We start from the raw sequence: 15020 nt of genomic DNA on the forward strand, positions 1-15020 counted from the left end.
ATCTACCAAAACCCCCAGATCCTTCTCCACTACAGATTCCCCCAGTTGTACTCCCCCTAGTATGTATGATGCATGCATATTCTTAGCCCCCAAGTGCATAACTTTACATTTCTCAACATTAAACCTCATCTGCCACATAGACGCCCAATTAGACAGAGCATTGATGTCAGCTTGTAAATTGGAGGCATCCTGTAAGGACGTTATTCCACTGCATAGCTTGGTGTCATCTGCAAAGACAGAAATGTTACTTTTGATCCCAGACCCAATATCATTTATAAAGATATTAAAGAGTAAGGGTCCCAGCACTGAACCTTGGGGTACACCACTGATAACCCTAGACCATTCAGAGTAAGAATCATTAACCACTACTCTCTGAATTCTGTATTTTAGCCAGTTTTCTATCCATTTACAAACTGATATTTCCAAGCCTGTAGACTTTACCTTACACATGAGCCATGTGTGGGGAACTGTATCGAACGCTTTTGCAAAATCCAAGTATACCACGTCCACAGCCACCCCTCTGTCCAAGGTTTTACTTACCCCTTCATAAAAAGAAATCAGGTTTGTCTGACAACTTCTGTCTTTCATGAATCCATGCTGTCTGTTGCTTAAAATGTTTTTTTCCAGCAAGAACTCATCTATGTGGTCTTTAATTAAATGCTCCAGTATCTTCCCGACTATAGAAGTTAAACTAACAGGTCTATAGTTACTTGGTAAAGACTTTGATTCCATTTTAAATATAGGCACCACGTTCGCCCTGCACCAATCCAGTGGTACTATTCCTGTCATCAATGAGTCCCTAAAAATTAGATACAATGGCTTTGAAATGACAGAACTCAATTCTTTTAGGATCCGTGGGTGGATGCCAGCAGGTCCAGGAGCTTTATCCACCTTTATTCTGTCTAAATATTTCTGGACCATATCACTTTTGAGCCATTGTGGATCATTCGGGGCTGTGTCAATACCACCCCCATTATGGACATGAGCTCCCCCATGCTCTTTTGTATACACAGAGCTGAAGAAAGTATTTAATAAATTAGCCTTCTCCTTGTCCCCAGTCACCCACTCTAGATTATTTTGTAAAGGGCCTACAGGCTCAGACCTGACATTTTTACTATTAATATATTTGAAGAATTTTTGGGGGTTTGTCCTACTATCTTTTGCAATCTGTCGTTCATTTTGAATTTTTGCATCCTTGATTTCCTTTTTACATATTCTGTTAAATGCTTTGTAACATTTAAACAACACTAGTGTTCCTTCATTTTTATATTTTTTAAAAGCTCTTTTCTTATTGTTTATAGCTTTTCTAACTTTGACCGTGAGCCACATAGGTTTTATTTTTAGCCTTTTAAACTTATTGCCCATGGGAATATACTTTGCAGTGAGGTCCCAAACAGTCTTTTTGAAGAATTCCCATTTCTGTTCTGTATGGTTTCTGCTTTGTGTGGTTCACCTTCCTGAGCCGCATGACTCCTGGTGCCGCCCTAGTGGTTGATATATATGCCCCTGCAGAGGCTTTCCCAGATAGAACCTACAACTGGTTTGTACCATAATCCAGAGCAAGGCGTACTGGCCAAAAGCTCAAAGATATTTATGAGCAGTATATTCTCCTGTGGAGACCAAGTCCACTGAACTGTAGCCACCCTCAAACCAAATGGAGAAACTGGCATCAGTGGTTATTATCTGCCAATACCTGAAATGAAGAATTCAACCTTTCTAAATTCCGAACCATCAACCACCAATCTTTAGCTGTGCAATACCCCGGGAACAGAGCCCTCCGGCAATCCAATGCCTGGATCTTCAAGTTCCAGACAGAGAGAGAGAATGATCCTCTCCAAGACCTGGAGTAAGAATGTACATAAGGAATGTGCTTCAACATAGATACAGCTTCCTACTGCAAAATGTATCGAAGGAAAATCTGGACCAGCTGCTTCCTGAGCAAAGGTTATTGAGGAATACTGAGATTGACACCCCCCTGCATCTTTAGCAAATCCAGCACCGGAGCTAGGAGCTTTGTGAACCTCAGAAGCTGGGGCCAGCCTGAAAGATGGTCACAAAAAAGAAAACAGACGACTTTCCACTGCAATTACAGAAATCTTTAATGAGGCTGGAAACAACCCGCCACATGAAGCTATGTTTCCTGATGATTATGGGCTTTGCAATTTACTTCTTGCAGAGAAGGCATCACTGAACAGACCGAGCCTATCTGAAGCAGAAGGATGCCCAGCAGATTGAGATCTAAAGATAGACCTCATGTCCTGACCTGGACATTTTATAGATAGGCAACTCCTATCCTCATATTGATTAGTGGTTCCAAATGAATTATAACTACTGCAGAAGGGAACAGACACCAAAGATACACTCCGCATCTTTCCAATAAACTGTTCTGCTTTATTATGAGGCAATTGAAGGTTTTTATACACATGATTAAGTAGGTATCACATTAATCTTACAATTGTACATTTATGGTAACAAGGGGCGTAACATAGGCAGACTAATTCTAATCAGGACTCGAAAGAAGGCAAACATGTAATGAAAACATTATTAGTGCTGTGTGTACAGTGAGGGCAGCATGCAATACATACAAAATAGAATACAATTAAATACAAATTTCCTTTACATGTCTCTATTCAGTTTTGGAGCTGCTACCATTTAATTGTTTTCCAATAATGAGCCCATAACTTTTGCTCCAAGACCCAACGCAAGGCAAAGACTGAACCGGCTAAGGAAGGAGCAACCACCTCAGAGACTGCTCCCTTCACTTAGGAGGGAAACCTGGGCAGTCTCCCATCCAAGTACTAACCAGGCTTGATCTGAGATCAGGCACCACAGTGGTTCAGATGACACTGATGCCATTGGTCCAACAGGAGAAGTGAACATTGCCAGACCACTGAACCTGAGGGCAGTGGCACCCTTCTAAGTCATTTAGCTAGTCTAATAGATACATAATAAGGTGATTATATTAGACAAACTAATACGCAGTTCCACAAGGATGCAGGCCTAGACAATGTTGGTCTACCGCTATACAACCCCGTAAGTATGTAAGTATGCAGGTACCCAGGTATGCAACCATGCAGGTATACAAGTATTCTTGCCATCATTCATGCATCTATGTATGCAGCTCAAGATAATAAGCACGTTTGTATGTAGTCCTAGTTAAATAAACAGATATGTATGTAGTCCTAGGCAAATAAGCACATATGTATACAGTTTAATGTAACTAAGCACATATGTATACAGTTTAATGCAACTAAGCACATATGTATACAGTTTAAACTAAGGATATAAGTATGCAGTACACATGAAAACATGCCAGTATGCGTTTAAGCAATATGCGTTTATGGAAGCATATAGGTATGTGCTTAAGCAAATATGCGTGTAGGCAAAACACGAAAGCGTGTCCACGCAAACACGCAATTACGTAATACGCCCATGGAGACATGCATTAACAGAATAAGCAAGCATGCGTTTATGAAACGTGTTTCATCATAGACATCTGTGCAAACATGTCTATGCACCATGTGTTTATGCAAACATGCATCCATGCAAACATGTATATCTATGCAACATGCATACACACTTATGCCCATACGTCTATACAAACATATGCTTAAAAAAACCTGCATTTACGCAACATGCGTCCACGCAGACGCGCCGTTGTGGCCAGCCTTGGGGGGCTGCATGCTGGGCGCTGCCTGCTTGTCGGGTGCGGGGGACACAAGGCGGGGCCCTCTGCGAACATGTGCCTATGCAGGCTTGTGTTCTATGCAAGTAAGCAAGCATGTATACTATGCTGCACCTAGGCCCATCCCATACTAGTTATAGTCAAGATTAGCCAAGTAAACAAACAGTATAGGGTGCATCAATAGTGCATATTAGATGGATATTTATCATGTTGACTCTGTCATATATTAAAGTGCAACTGTGCATGTGCAATAAATTATATAAGGCCAATAAAGTGAATATAGTGCAAAAATAAATATCCTCTAATTGATACAGATCAAAAACACAATCTTCTTATGCCACATGTATGTATGTATGTATGGATGCATGCATGCAACACCTATGCAAAACGTGTTTATTCAAGAATGCGTTTAGGCAACAAGCTTGCATGCATGTATACTATGCTGCACCTGCCCAACTGCACTTGGCCCCATACTAGTTTTTACTAGTTTAGCACATGTGCATGTCATGCAGCCTTTTCCTGCTTCAGCCTAAAAGTAAGCTCCTGCAGACCAAATGCACTTTATTCTGAAGTTTGAAAGTATGCACCTGTTCAACTGCACCAGGCCCCATACTATTTTTGTGCCAAATGCACAGTATTCTGGAGACCCAACACTTTAAAGTGCATTGCTAGGAGTGTATCGACTTACAGTTGTACAGGCCCCCCGAATATAGCAGTAAGTATGCAGTATATAATCATGACTTGTCTGGCCACACATTTCTCCCATAGCAAGTACTCACACTTCACTAGTATCCATGGGCTGGTGTTATGTCTCAAGAGGCCCTGCGGAAGCTGTCGACCACATGGCTTTCTTAACATGGTCGCCCTTCCACTTCCTGCCTATATAAAAATAGGCAGGAAAATAGAGAGCTTGCGCCCTCTAGTGGCTGGAGGAGAAGCAGCAGCCCACATGACTAAGAAGTACACAGCATGATTAAACAGCACACTGCCCCCAGTGGCCACTGGGAGAACAGACAGTCAGATCTCTCTCTTTTTTTTCTTCTTTTAAAAAGAGAAACTACAAAAATGCAGGACTTACCATTCCCACTGCAGGACTCTGAACATAACAGGAGTCCAAACTTCACCCATCACGGTGAGCTTTGTCATAAAAGACCTTCAGGGACTGGGTACCCCTTAATGTGGGGTCCACTCCCCTGGACCAGTATAGCACCCTTCAGGAAAGCACCTTGGTCAGAACAAACACTGCACAGGGTTCCATTACGCAGAGTCCAACGCCGTAAGGCTGCATTACAGGCAAACCTCAAGGAATCTTCTCTCCTTCCAATGAGGCTTGGGTACCATTCATTTTTTATCTGATAGCTTTTCCAAATGGATCCGAATGAAGTCCATGATTCTAAATAGAACTGTCTAGACCTCCAAGTATGCTCCAAGAGCACAGGTATCACATCAGTGACCATTCCACCTTACAGACACTGGCGAAAAAAATGGGGCCCTTTCTGTGTAGGAGGGGTTATATAGGGGTGGACTTCCTGTTTGACTATCTTCCAGTGTCCATCCACCAGTAGGTGGCGTATAACCCATATAGTCATTATTATGGTTGCTCTGTGTCCCGTGATGTACGATAAAGAAAAATATATTCTGTATATAATGGAGGTGGTATTGAAAGAAATCCTGAAATATATGTACTAATTATTTTGCTTTGACTTTTTAGGTCAGCAAATAATCAACGACTATACACATAAAATTGTTATAAAGGAAGATGGAACCCAATCCCTTATTGTAGTCCCAGCAATGCCAACCGATTCTGGAGAATGGACAGTCATTGCTCAAAACAGAGCTGGAAAAACTTCAGTCTCCATGACATTGACTGTAGATGGTAAGATTATTTCTGAACTGTAAATGACCTTCAGTTTATGGTAAAGAGATTGCTAAAGTCTAATGCAAAATGTTTTTTTTTTCTGCAGCAAAGGAACACTTGCAAAGACCACAGTTTGTGGAGAAACTGAAGAATATGAGTGTAAAAGAAGGCTCTAAACTGGAAATGTCAGTAAAAGCTGTTGGTAACCCCAACCCAGATATTGTGTGGCTGAAAAACAGTGACATTGTTGCTCCTCACAAATTTCCTAATATAAAGTAAGTACAAAAGTCATATGCTTTATTGATCAATATAATATATACTGGCCTTTATAATATAGAGAACACAAAAGAATGATTCTTACAACATGAACTCTCTTCTATTCATTACAGAATTGAAGGAGCTAAAGGACAAGCAGCACTTAAGATTGAATCTACAATTGCACGGGATTCTGCATGGTATACTGCCACTGCCATTAACAAAGCTGGACGTGACACTACTAGATGCAAAGTCAATGTAGAAGTTGAGTTTGCTGAACCTGAACCTGAAAGAAAGCTAATCATTCCTAAGGGCACCTACAAAGCTAAGGAGATTGCAGCACCAGAGCTAGAGCCACTTCATCTACGTTATGGCCAAGAACAGTGGGAAGAAGGAGATCTATATGACAAAGAAAAGCAACAGAAACCATTCTTTAAGAAAAAGCTGACTTCAGTAAGGCTAAAACGTTTTGGACCATCACACTTTGAATGCCGTCTTACACCAATTGGAGACCCAACTATGGTTGTTGAATGGCTCCATGATGGGAAGCCATTGGCGGCTGCCAACAGGCTTCGTATGGTGAATGAATTTGGATACTGTAGTCTTGATTTTGAGGTAGCCTACCCTAGAGACAGTGGTGTTATTACATGTAGGGCAACTAACAAATATGGAACAGACCACACCTCTGCAACTTTAATTGTAAAAGATGAGAAAAGTCTTGTTGAAGAGTCTCAGTTGCCAGAAGGCAGGCGAGGTATGCAGAAAATTGAAGAGCTGGAAAGGCTAGCCCATGAAGGTGCACTTGCAGGAGTCACAGAAGATGTAAAGGAAAAACAAAAACCAGAAATTGTTTTATTCCCTGAACCCGCAAGAGTTTATGAAGGAGAAATTGCACGTTTCCGTTGCCGTGTTACTGGATACCCTCAACCAAAAGTAAACTGGTACCTTAATGGACAGCTAATCCGTAAAAGCAAAAGATTCAGACTCCGCTATGATGGCATATACTGCATTGAAATTGTTGACTGTAAATCCTATGATTCTGGTGAGGTGAAGGTCACAGCTGAAAACCCTGAAGGTGTTACTGAACATGTTGTGAAACTAGAAATTCAACAGAAAGAAGATTTCAGATCAGTTCTTAGAAGAACACATGAGCCAAAAGTTGCTCCTCCTGCAACTGAGGCAGGAAAACTTCCATTTGAAGTTAAAAAAGTGACTGAACCAGGGTCAAAAGAATTTGTAAAACTTAAAAGGGCTGAAAGAGTTACCCATGATAAGGTATCCGAAGAATCAGAAGAACTGCGCAGTAAATTTAAGCGTAGAACCGAAGAAGGGTACTATGAAGCTATTACCGCAGTTGAACAAAAATCTCGCAGAAAAGATGAAGCATATGAAGACATGCTTAAAAAGACAAAAGATGACCTTCTTCATTTTACTAAAGAACTAACTGAGGAAGAAAAGAAAGCCCTTGAAGCTGAAGGCAAAATCACTATTCCAACTTTCAAACCAGACAGAATTGAGCTTTCCCCAAGTATGGAAGCACCTAAGATTTTTGAGAGAATTCAAAGTCAAACCGTTGCCCAAGGTGCAGAAGCTCATTTTCGTGTTCGGGTTGTGGGAAAACCAGACCCAGAATGCCAGTGGTTTAAAAATGGTGTCAAAGTTGAAAGATCTGATCGTATCTACTGGTACTGGCCAGAAGATAATGTGTGTGAACTAGTCATTAGAGATGTTGTGGCTGAAGACTCTGCAAGCATCATGGTGAAGGCCATCAATGTAGCTGGAGAAACCTCAAGCCATGCATTTTTGCTAGTACAAGGTAAGATTTATCTAAGTGTTAATTATATTATTAACATTAGAGTTTGGGGTCTGGTCTGTGGTATGACATCTTTTTTCTACCTGAAGGTAAACAGTTGATAACGTTCACACAAGACTTACAAGATCTAACAGCAAAAGAAAAAGACACTATGGCCACCTTTGAGTGTGAAACATCAGAGCCATTTATAAAAGTGAAATGGTACAAGAATGGCGTGGAGATTCACTCTGGTGATAAGTATAGAATGCATTCTGACAGGAAGGTCCACTTCCTTTCTGTGCTCACAATTGATATGTCAGATAATGAGGATTACAGCTGTGTCCTTAAAGAAGATGAATCTGTGAGAACAACTGCCAAACTTATAGTTGAAGGTAAGAGAAACCATTATTTTAACCTAACTAAACTGCTTAAAGAAATTGATAACATAGGATGCTTTTAAGCCATGAAATTGAACATGTGTCTTTGTACTGCAGGTACCCCTGTTGAGTTTACTAGAGAGCTTGAGGACATTGAAGTTTCAGAAACACTAAGCGGAGAACTGGAATGCATTGTTTCTCTTGAAGACACAGAGGGTAAATGGTATCATGGTGATACTGAGATAAAGTCCAACAGCAAATATGTGATTACCTCCCGCAGAGGGCGCCATGTTCTTACTGTTAAAGATGTTACAAAGGAAGATCAAGGAAAATATAGCTTTGTGGTTGCTGGGAAGAAGACTACTGCACAGCTCAAAGTGAAACGTAAGTAGTTTGTGTTACAGATTTAAGTACTTTTTATTGCCATAGATGCCAGCTAGTTCTAATGGTTCTTTTTTCTTATCCATAGCTCGTCCTATATCAATTCTGCAAGGACTTTCAGACCAGAAAGTATGCGAAGGTGACATTGCTCAACTTGAGGTCAAACTGTCCCTTGAAAATGCAGAAGGCGTCTGGCTTAAAGATGGAGAGGAGATCAAACCTAGTGATCGCATCCATATTGTAATTGACAAACAGTCTCACATGTTACTTATTGAAGATGCTACTGCTGATGATGTTGGAAAATATACTTTCACAGTCCCAGGTCTTGATCTTTCCACATCTGGGCGGCTGTCTGTTTACAGTAAGTGTAAAAGTCCAAAGGAAATATTACTATGGTATCCCTTCTTCTACTGACTGTTGTCTTTCCCTTTAAAGGTGTTGAGATTGTCATCCCTCTGAAAGATGTTCATGCCATAGAAGGAACAAAGGCTGTACTTGAATGTAAAGTTTCAGTTCCTGATATGACCTCCTCTAAATGGTCTATAAATGATGTTCTTGTCAAACCTGATGATCGTGTGCAAGCTATTGCCAAAGGAGCCAAGCAACGACTTGTATTCTCAAGAGTCCATGCTTCTGATGAAGGACAAGTCAAACTTATAATTGGAAAAGTAGAAACTAGCTGCAACCTTACTGTGGAAAGTAAGTCTTTTTGTGGACAAGTAAAATAATAAATTAATTATATCTATTCAAGATTTACTGGCAATCCCATATACATTTCAACTTTATAAAATCAGACTCCTACTAAGCGAGTATTTAACCACTTGAAGACCATGTTCAAGTGGTTAAATACTTTTTCTGAGATTTGTTGCTTACAAGTTAAAATCAGTATTTTTTGCTAGAAAGTTACTTAGAACCTTCAAACATTATATATATATATATATATATATATATATATATATATTTTTTTTTTTTTTTTTTTTTTTTTTAACAGAGACCCTAGAGAATAAAATGGCAGGCGTTGCAATATTTTATGCCACACTGTATTTGTGCAGCTGTCTTTCAAACACAATTTTTTTTTTTTAGAAAAAATACATTTTAATGAATAAAAAAAGAAAAAACAGTAAAGTTAGCCCAATTTTTTTTATAGAATGTGAAAGATTATGTTACGCATAGTAAATAGATACCTAAGATGTCATGTTTTAAAATTGTGCACACTCGTGGAATGGCGACAAACTTAAAAATCTCCATAGGCAACACTTTAAACATTTTTAACGGTTACCTGTTTAATGTTACAGAGGAGGTCTTGCGCAAGAATTATTGCTCTCGCTCTAACAATCGTGGCGGTACCTCAGATGTGTGGTTTGAACACTGTTTATATTTGCGGGCGCGATTTACTCATGGGGCCCTTTACATTTTTTTTATTTGATCACTTTTATTGCTGTCAGAAGGAATGTAAACATCCCTTCTGACAGTAATATGCAGTAACAGCTACTCTTTATGGAGGGATCTGGGATCTATAAGACCCCAAACCTTTGTTCAGATCTCTGGACAACTGGCAGATGTGCCGGATGGTGGCTCCCAGTGTTATGGTAGAGCCCGGGCGAGCGGCGGAAGGCGGCAGGAGGGGGGGTTGTCCTCTCCCACTGCTTGTAATAACAGTTGAGCGACTGCTTAGCCGCATTGGTTGTTCTCACAAGAAAACAGACCGTCAGCTCCAACAAACAGTGCCAGGGTGATGCCTGCAGCTGCAGGCTTCACTCCAGTACAACCACTTGAAGCCAAATGATGTACAGGTTCGTGATTTGGCGGCAAGTGGTTAAAGCATGGCAAACAAGTGTTACCCATAGTTACCATTCATTCCAAAATGTTTTTTTTTTATTTTCAGTACAAACTGCCAGGTTTCTATTCTGCATGCAAATACTGTATTTCCTTAACTCATGCCTAATGACACTAAGTCCCTATTTTGTTAGAATAAATTCCAGAATTTCACATTTTGTGCTTTTTTAATAGAAAGCGTCCTCCTTGTTTCCCATTTTTCCAGTTTGTAAGTAATACATTAACCCTGCCCTTTATTTTTGTTAAGAAATTACCATTATCAGAGGACTGAGTGACCAAACATGCACTGAGACACAAAATGTCACCCTGGAAGTTGAACTGTCCCATTCTGGAATTGATGCCTTGTGGCTTTTCAAAAATGAAGAACTCAAACCAAGCCCTAAATACAAGATTGTGTCCAAGGGCAAGATTTACACTCTGACAATTACAGACATGATGAAGGATGAAGAAGGCCAATATACCTTCTTTGCTGGAGAACAGCAAACTAGTGGGAAACTTACTGTTTCAGGTATTGACAGAATTCTAGAACTATAGGCCAACGCAGTGTATACATTCACTTAACCTCAGAGTTGATGAACTTTTTTCTCTTCCTTATTGCTTCTATAGGTGGAGCTATAAGCAAGCCACTCGTGGATCTCACAGTAGCTGAATCTCAGAAAGCTGTTTTTGAGTGTGAGGTGGCTAACCCAGACTCTAAAGGACAATGGCTGAGAGAAGGAAAGCCGATAAGTTTCACCGACAGCATCAAAAGTGAATCTATAGGAAGAAAAAGACAGCTTGTAATTCCTATTAGCAAGCTTGAAGATATAGGCGAATACACCTACCAAGTAGCAACCTCAAAGACTTCTGCAAAGTTGAAGGTTGAGGGTAAGTATGTTAATTGTCCATTGTTTTGTTATTTTTATGATTTCATTCTCATGTGAGTTTTCAGGAAAAGTTAATTAGATTATTAGGTAAGAATTGATAAGCTTTGTTTTATTTATTTTTTCCAAGTTCATATATTTTTTTAATTCCTTATTTCACTTTTAAATATCAAAACAAAATAAAACAGAAAATAGAAAAGTAAAAAAGGTATAAAGTATTGTTGTGCATTTAGCGAAGCAAAACATATACAAACATATTAAAACAAATAGGGTAAAACTTGTCTATTGTGATAAGAACTAAGTACATATTTTTTAAACACTTTATTATTTTGCAAATAAATGAATACAGGGCACACCCATAGGAAAACAGCTATCAAACTGATTTAATGAGTCAATCACAGTTTCACTGTACCAGCCGCGTGTACTTACACATGCATGGCTTAATCTTTGAGTCAAGCATATGCTACTGGCAGGATCAACAAGGTAGCCGAGGCATTGTGGGCTTTCTAAACATGGGTCAGAGCAATCACTGTCTCTTTTTTCATTGTATTATTACTCTGTACAGAGCAAAATCTAGTAAGAAGAGAGGTGGGAAAACTTACGCCACTGACTCATTTAGCTCTGTGTGTAATCTTATCATCAAGCATTAAGCTCTGTAAACATTAGGCATTTTTATTAAACCCTTAACACCAGTGGGATTTATTACCTTTATTTCAATATCATGTGACTGCAGTGGTTGGCTCTCATGACAGGAGTCTGTCCGATATGCTCTGGATCAGGAGTAGTGGCAAAGGGCTGTTGGTAACAGCTTGATCAATGTGCTGGGAGCATATACACATTACGCGTCTGACAAGAATTAAAATTTGCCTGGTAAACATGTGAACTTGAGTCTAGAGCTGTATCTGCCAGCTGGACGTTATAAATATAAAAGGTCATATGAAATATATCATATGTACCATTTTAAAAATAAAAACTTAAATAAATTAACAACAAATTAATAAATTAATGAATTAATTACCTATTTCTGTTTGTCCTGCGCATAATACGTAGGCATAGAAAATAGATCATAATACGCTATACATTTCCATTAACTTTTTATACATTTATAAAATGTAAAATACATGCATACATAGTATACATGGTACTTTGAAGTGGCTGACTGAACAAATAAGGCCATAGCCATAGGGTGCACCTAGAAAAGCATGTGATTTAAAATGTGGCCCTAGCAATATAGTGTACATAACATAATTTATCAAGTCTCAATGTGTAAATTATATATGTTTAAGGGAAGAAGATAACAGTAGGGCAAGACAATTTTATGGATTTCAATGATCAGAACATTTGCATTAGATGTTCATTTTATAAATTACTATTGTATGATATATTCTAGCTGTCAAAATCAAGAAGACACTTAAAAACCAGACTGTGACAGAGACACAAGATGCTATATTCAGTGTGGAACTTACTCACCCTGATGTTAAAGGCGCCCAGTGGATTAAAAATGGAATTGAACTGGAATCCAATGACAAGTATGAAATCACAGTTGATGGAACGGTGCACACTTTAAGAGTCAAAAATTGTGTTGTTCCAGATGAGTCCGTTTACAGCTTCAAGCTTGGCAAAATTGGAGCAAATGCAAGACTTCACGTTGAAAGTAAGTCACTGAAGTTCAAGGGGGTGTTCTGAAAAAATTTAAATGTCCTATCTGTTAGATCTCTATCTCGACTTCAGAGAAGGGATTTGCAGTTGCAGATATCACCTACTACTTAATAGGGTGTGTTGAATGACTGTAAACCAAAACATATCGGTTGTATTCCAGTCCTCCAATTTATGTAAGGAATGCAACCAGAAGGGATGCCACCATTATCTAATTGATGCTGAGGAGAGTGAAATCTTTTCAGATTACTATTTTGAAAGGGTTACAATCAAACAGGAGATTCCATACTTCTTGGAATTCTTTTTAAAATTCAAGATCATTTTTACCAATAGAACAGCACAGTCTGATGAAATTAATTCAGTCTATTCATTTGTCTGCATGAATATGCCATGTAAAAGACTCAAAAAATAATTGTTAGTGCATGCCATAATTAAGCTTTATATTTTATTTTGCAGCTGTTAAAATCATTAAAAAACCCAAGGATGTGACAGCTCTAGAAAATACACCAGCTACATTTGAACTCAGTGTTTCCCATGACACTGTGCCAGTGAAATGGCTTTTCAAGAATGTGGAGTTGAAACCAAGTGATAAGCATCAGATTGTATCAGAACGTAAAGTCCACAAACTCATTTTCCAGAACGTAACTGCTGAAGATGCAGGAGAATACACTGCAGTGGTCGGACAGCTGGAATGCAAAGCTAAACTTTTTGTAGAGAGTAAGCACATTTTAGTTATGATATTCTGTCACAATTTCTCTAATATGCTAGCTTTAGTAACATATACCTTTAAAAAGCCAAATGTTCCATGTATGTGGGGATAAAGGTCTTTAGTTCATACCCTTTTTGTGCTGCCTTTTGCTGCAGGAATATTGCCCTTGTATGGCATTCTCAAATATTCTGTGTAAGTGAAACTGACTTCTAGAACTTTCTGCCATGTTAAATGAATTCATTTTATTTTTCTCATTTAGCATTACATATTACAAAGACTATGAAGAACATTGAAGTCCCTGAAACCAAAACAGCCTCATTTCAGTGTGAGGTGTCTCATTTCAATGTTCCATCCATATGGCTGAAAAATGGAGTTGAAATTGAAATGAGCGAGAAGTTTAAGATTGTGGTTCAGGGTAAACTTCATCAATTGATCATCATGAACACAAGTAGTGAAGATTCTGCTGAGTACACCTTTGTTTGTGGAAATGACAAAGTCAGCGCAACTCTTACTGTGAAACGTATGTATGATTTGAAAGGAAACTAATGTCCATTTTAGTTACATACTTATACAATTTCACAATATCCTTTCAAGGAACCAAATACTAAAATGTATTCTAATGGCCATAATGATACTCTTAAACATTTGTTACTACCATTATCATTATTTATTAGATTTGTTGTTTGTGAATGAAACAGAATTTTAGTGCACTAACCATGAAAAAATTATGTAGGTTGCCATTGCTGGGCTTCTTTTGAAAATGCTAGTTCCTAGAAGTCATACTGATGCTTTGCATTGTCTGAGTCACTGGCCAGAAGCAGATATAAAGATAAAAAATTATATTCTAATACTGATTTATAGCATGCATGGTCTGGGTCTTACTTAAAAGTATAGAAGTCAAATACAGCTAACTATCGTACTCGGATAAAGGCAAACTTTTTTTATCAAATTATGGAGGTCACAAAGTGATAAAAAAAAATATATATTAAGCTAAACTTTAGGTAAACAAATAGACATACAGTTGAATGCATATGCAGTACCTGAATTGCTTTACCTATTAAAGTATTTGTTATTCTGTTCAGCCAGTCTTGTGATATAGGTGCTGCTGCAGACAGCAGTATAGCAAGATTGTAAACCAGCTGGGCAATAAAGCAAAGTCCCGTACCCACCCAGTCTATGGTATTTAATGAAAGAGAAGAACACACACTGATGAGGTTATCCTCTTTTTGTTATCTCCTGTAAGCTGTTTTGTGCAAAGCAAAAAAGAGCCCTGACTGGCTTAAAGTGCTGCCCCTTCCTCTTCTAGTCACATTCTTTTTGCTAAGGCATTACAAGAAGCTGCTATCAAGATAGATTAATGTGCTTAGGTTACTTTTAGGTAAAAGAAAACTAATGATATTTTAGAGAATTTTATTTTCGAGAATACATAACCGGATTAATGGGTGTTTGTATGTGACTGGAGTTTAGCTTTAATATGAATACCTAACCAGTTTGGCTGCTTAAAGAGGGTGGGTTCATGAAAACTGGTGAGCTCATGCTTTTAGCGTTTACACTAAAGCCCCGTATACACGGGCCAAATGTCAGGAGACAACAGCTGGTTAAAAAAAA

At 38.6% G+C, this 15020-nt stretch overlaps 1 protein-coding gene across 50 annotated transcripts in view; it reads left to right on the forward strand.

Moving 5' to 3' along the window:
* TTN (titin) overlaps positions 1 to 15020 on the forward strand; it is a 348879-nt gene that overhangs the window by 66649 nt on the left and 267210 nt on the right. For all 50 annotated transcript variants that reach the window (XM_073633763.1, XM_073633783.1, XM_073633784.1 and 47 more), the window contains exons 22-33: positions 5397 to 5561; positions 5650 to 5818; positions 5933 to 7614; positions 7701 to 7982; positions 8085 to 8351; positions 8437 to 8709; positions 8784 to 9047; positions 10432 to 10692; positions 10791 to 11051; positions 12438 to 12701; positions 13160 to 13420; positions 13672 to 13932. In XM_073633763.1, the coding sequence (XP_073489864.1) occupies positions 5397 to 5561; positions 5650 to 5818; positions 5933 to 7614; positions 7701 to 7982; positions 8085 to 8351; positions 8437 to 8709; positions 8784 to 9047; positions 10432 to 10692; positions 10791 to 11051; positions 12438 to 12701; positions 13160 to 13420; positions 13672 to 13932 (4410 nt within the window). The remainder of the gene's footprint in view (positions 1 to 5396; positions 5562 to 5649; positions 5819 to 5932; positions 7615 to 7700; positions 7983 to 8084; positions 8352 to 8436; positions 8710 to 8783; positions 9048 to 10431; positions 10693 to 10790; positions 11052 to 12437; positions 12702 to 13159; positions 13421 to 13671; positions 13933 to 15020) is intronic.

Source organism: Aquarana catesbeiana, linkage group LG06 (assembly GCF_042186555.1).
Source record: "Aquarana catesbeiana isolate 2022-GZ linkage group LG06, ASM4218655v1, whole genome shotgun sequence".
In the NCBI taxonomy this organism is placed as follows: domain Eukaryota; kingdom Metazoa; phylum Chordata; class Amphibia; order Anura; family Ranidae; genus Aquarana; species Aquarana catesbeiana.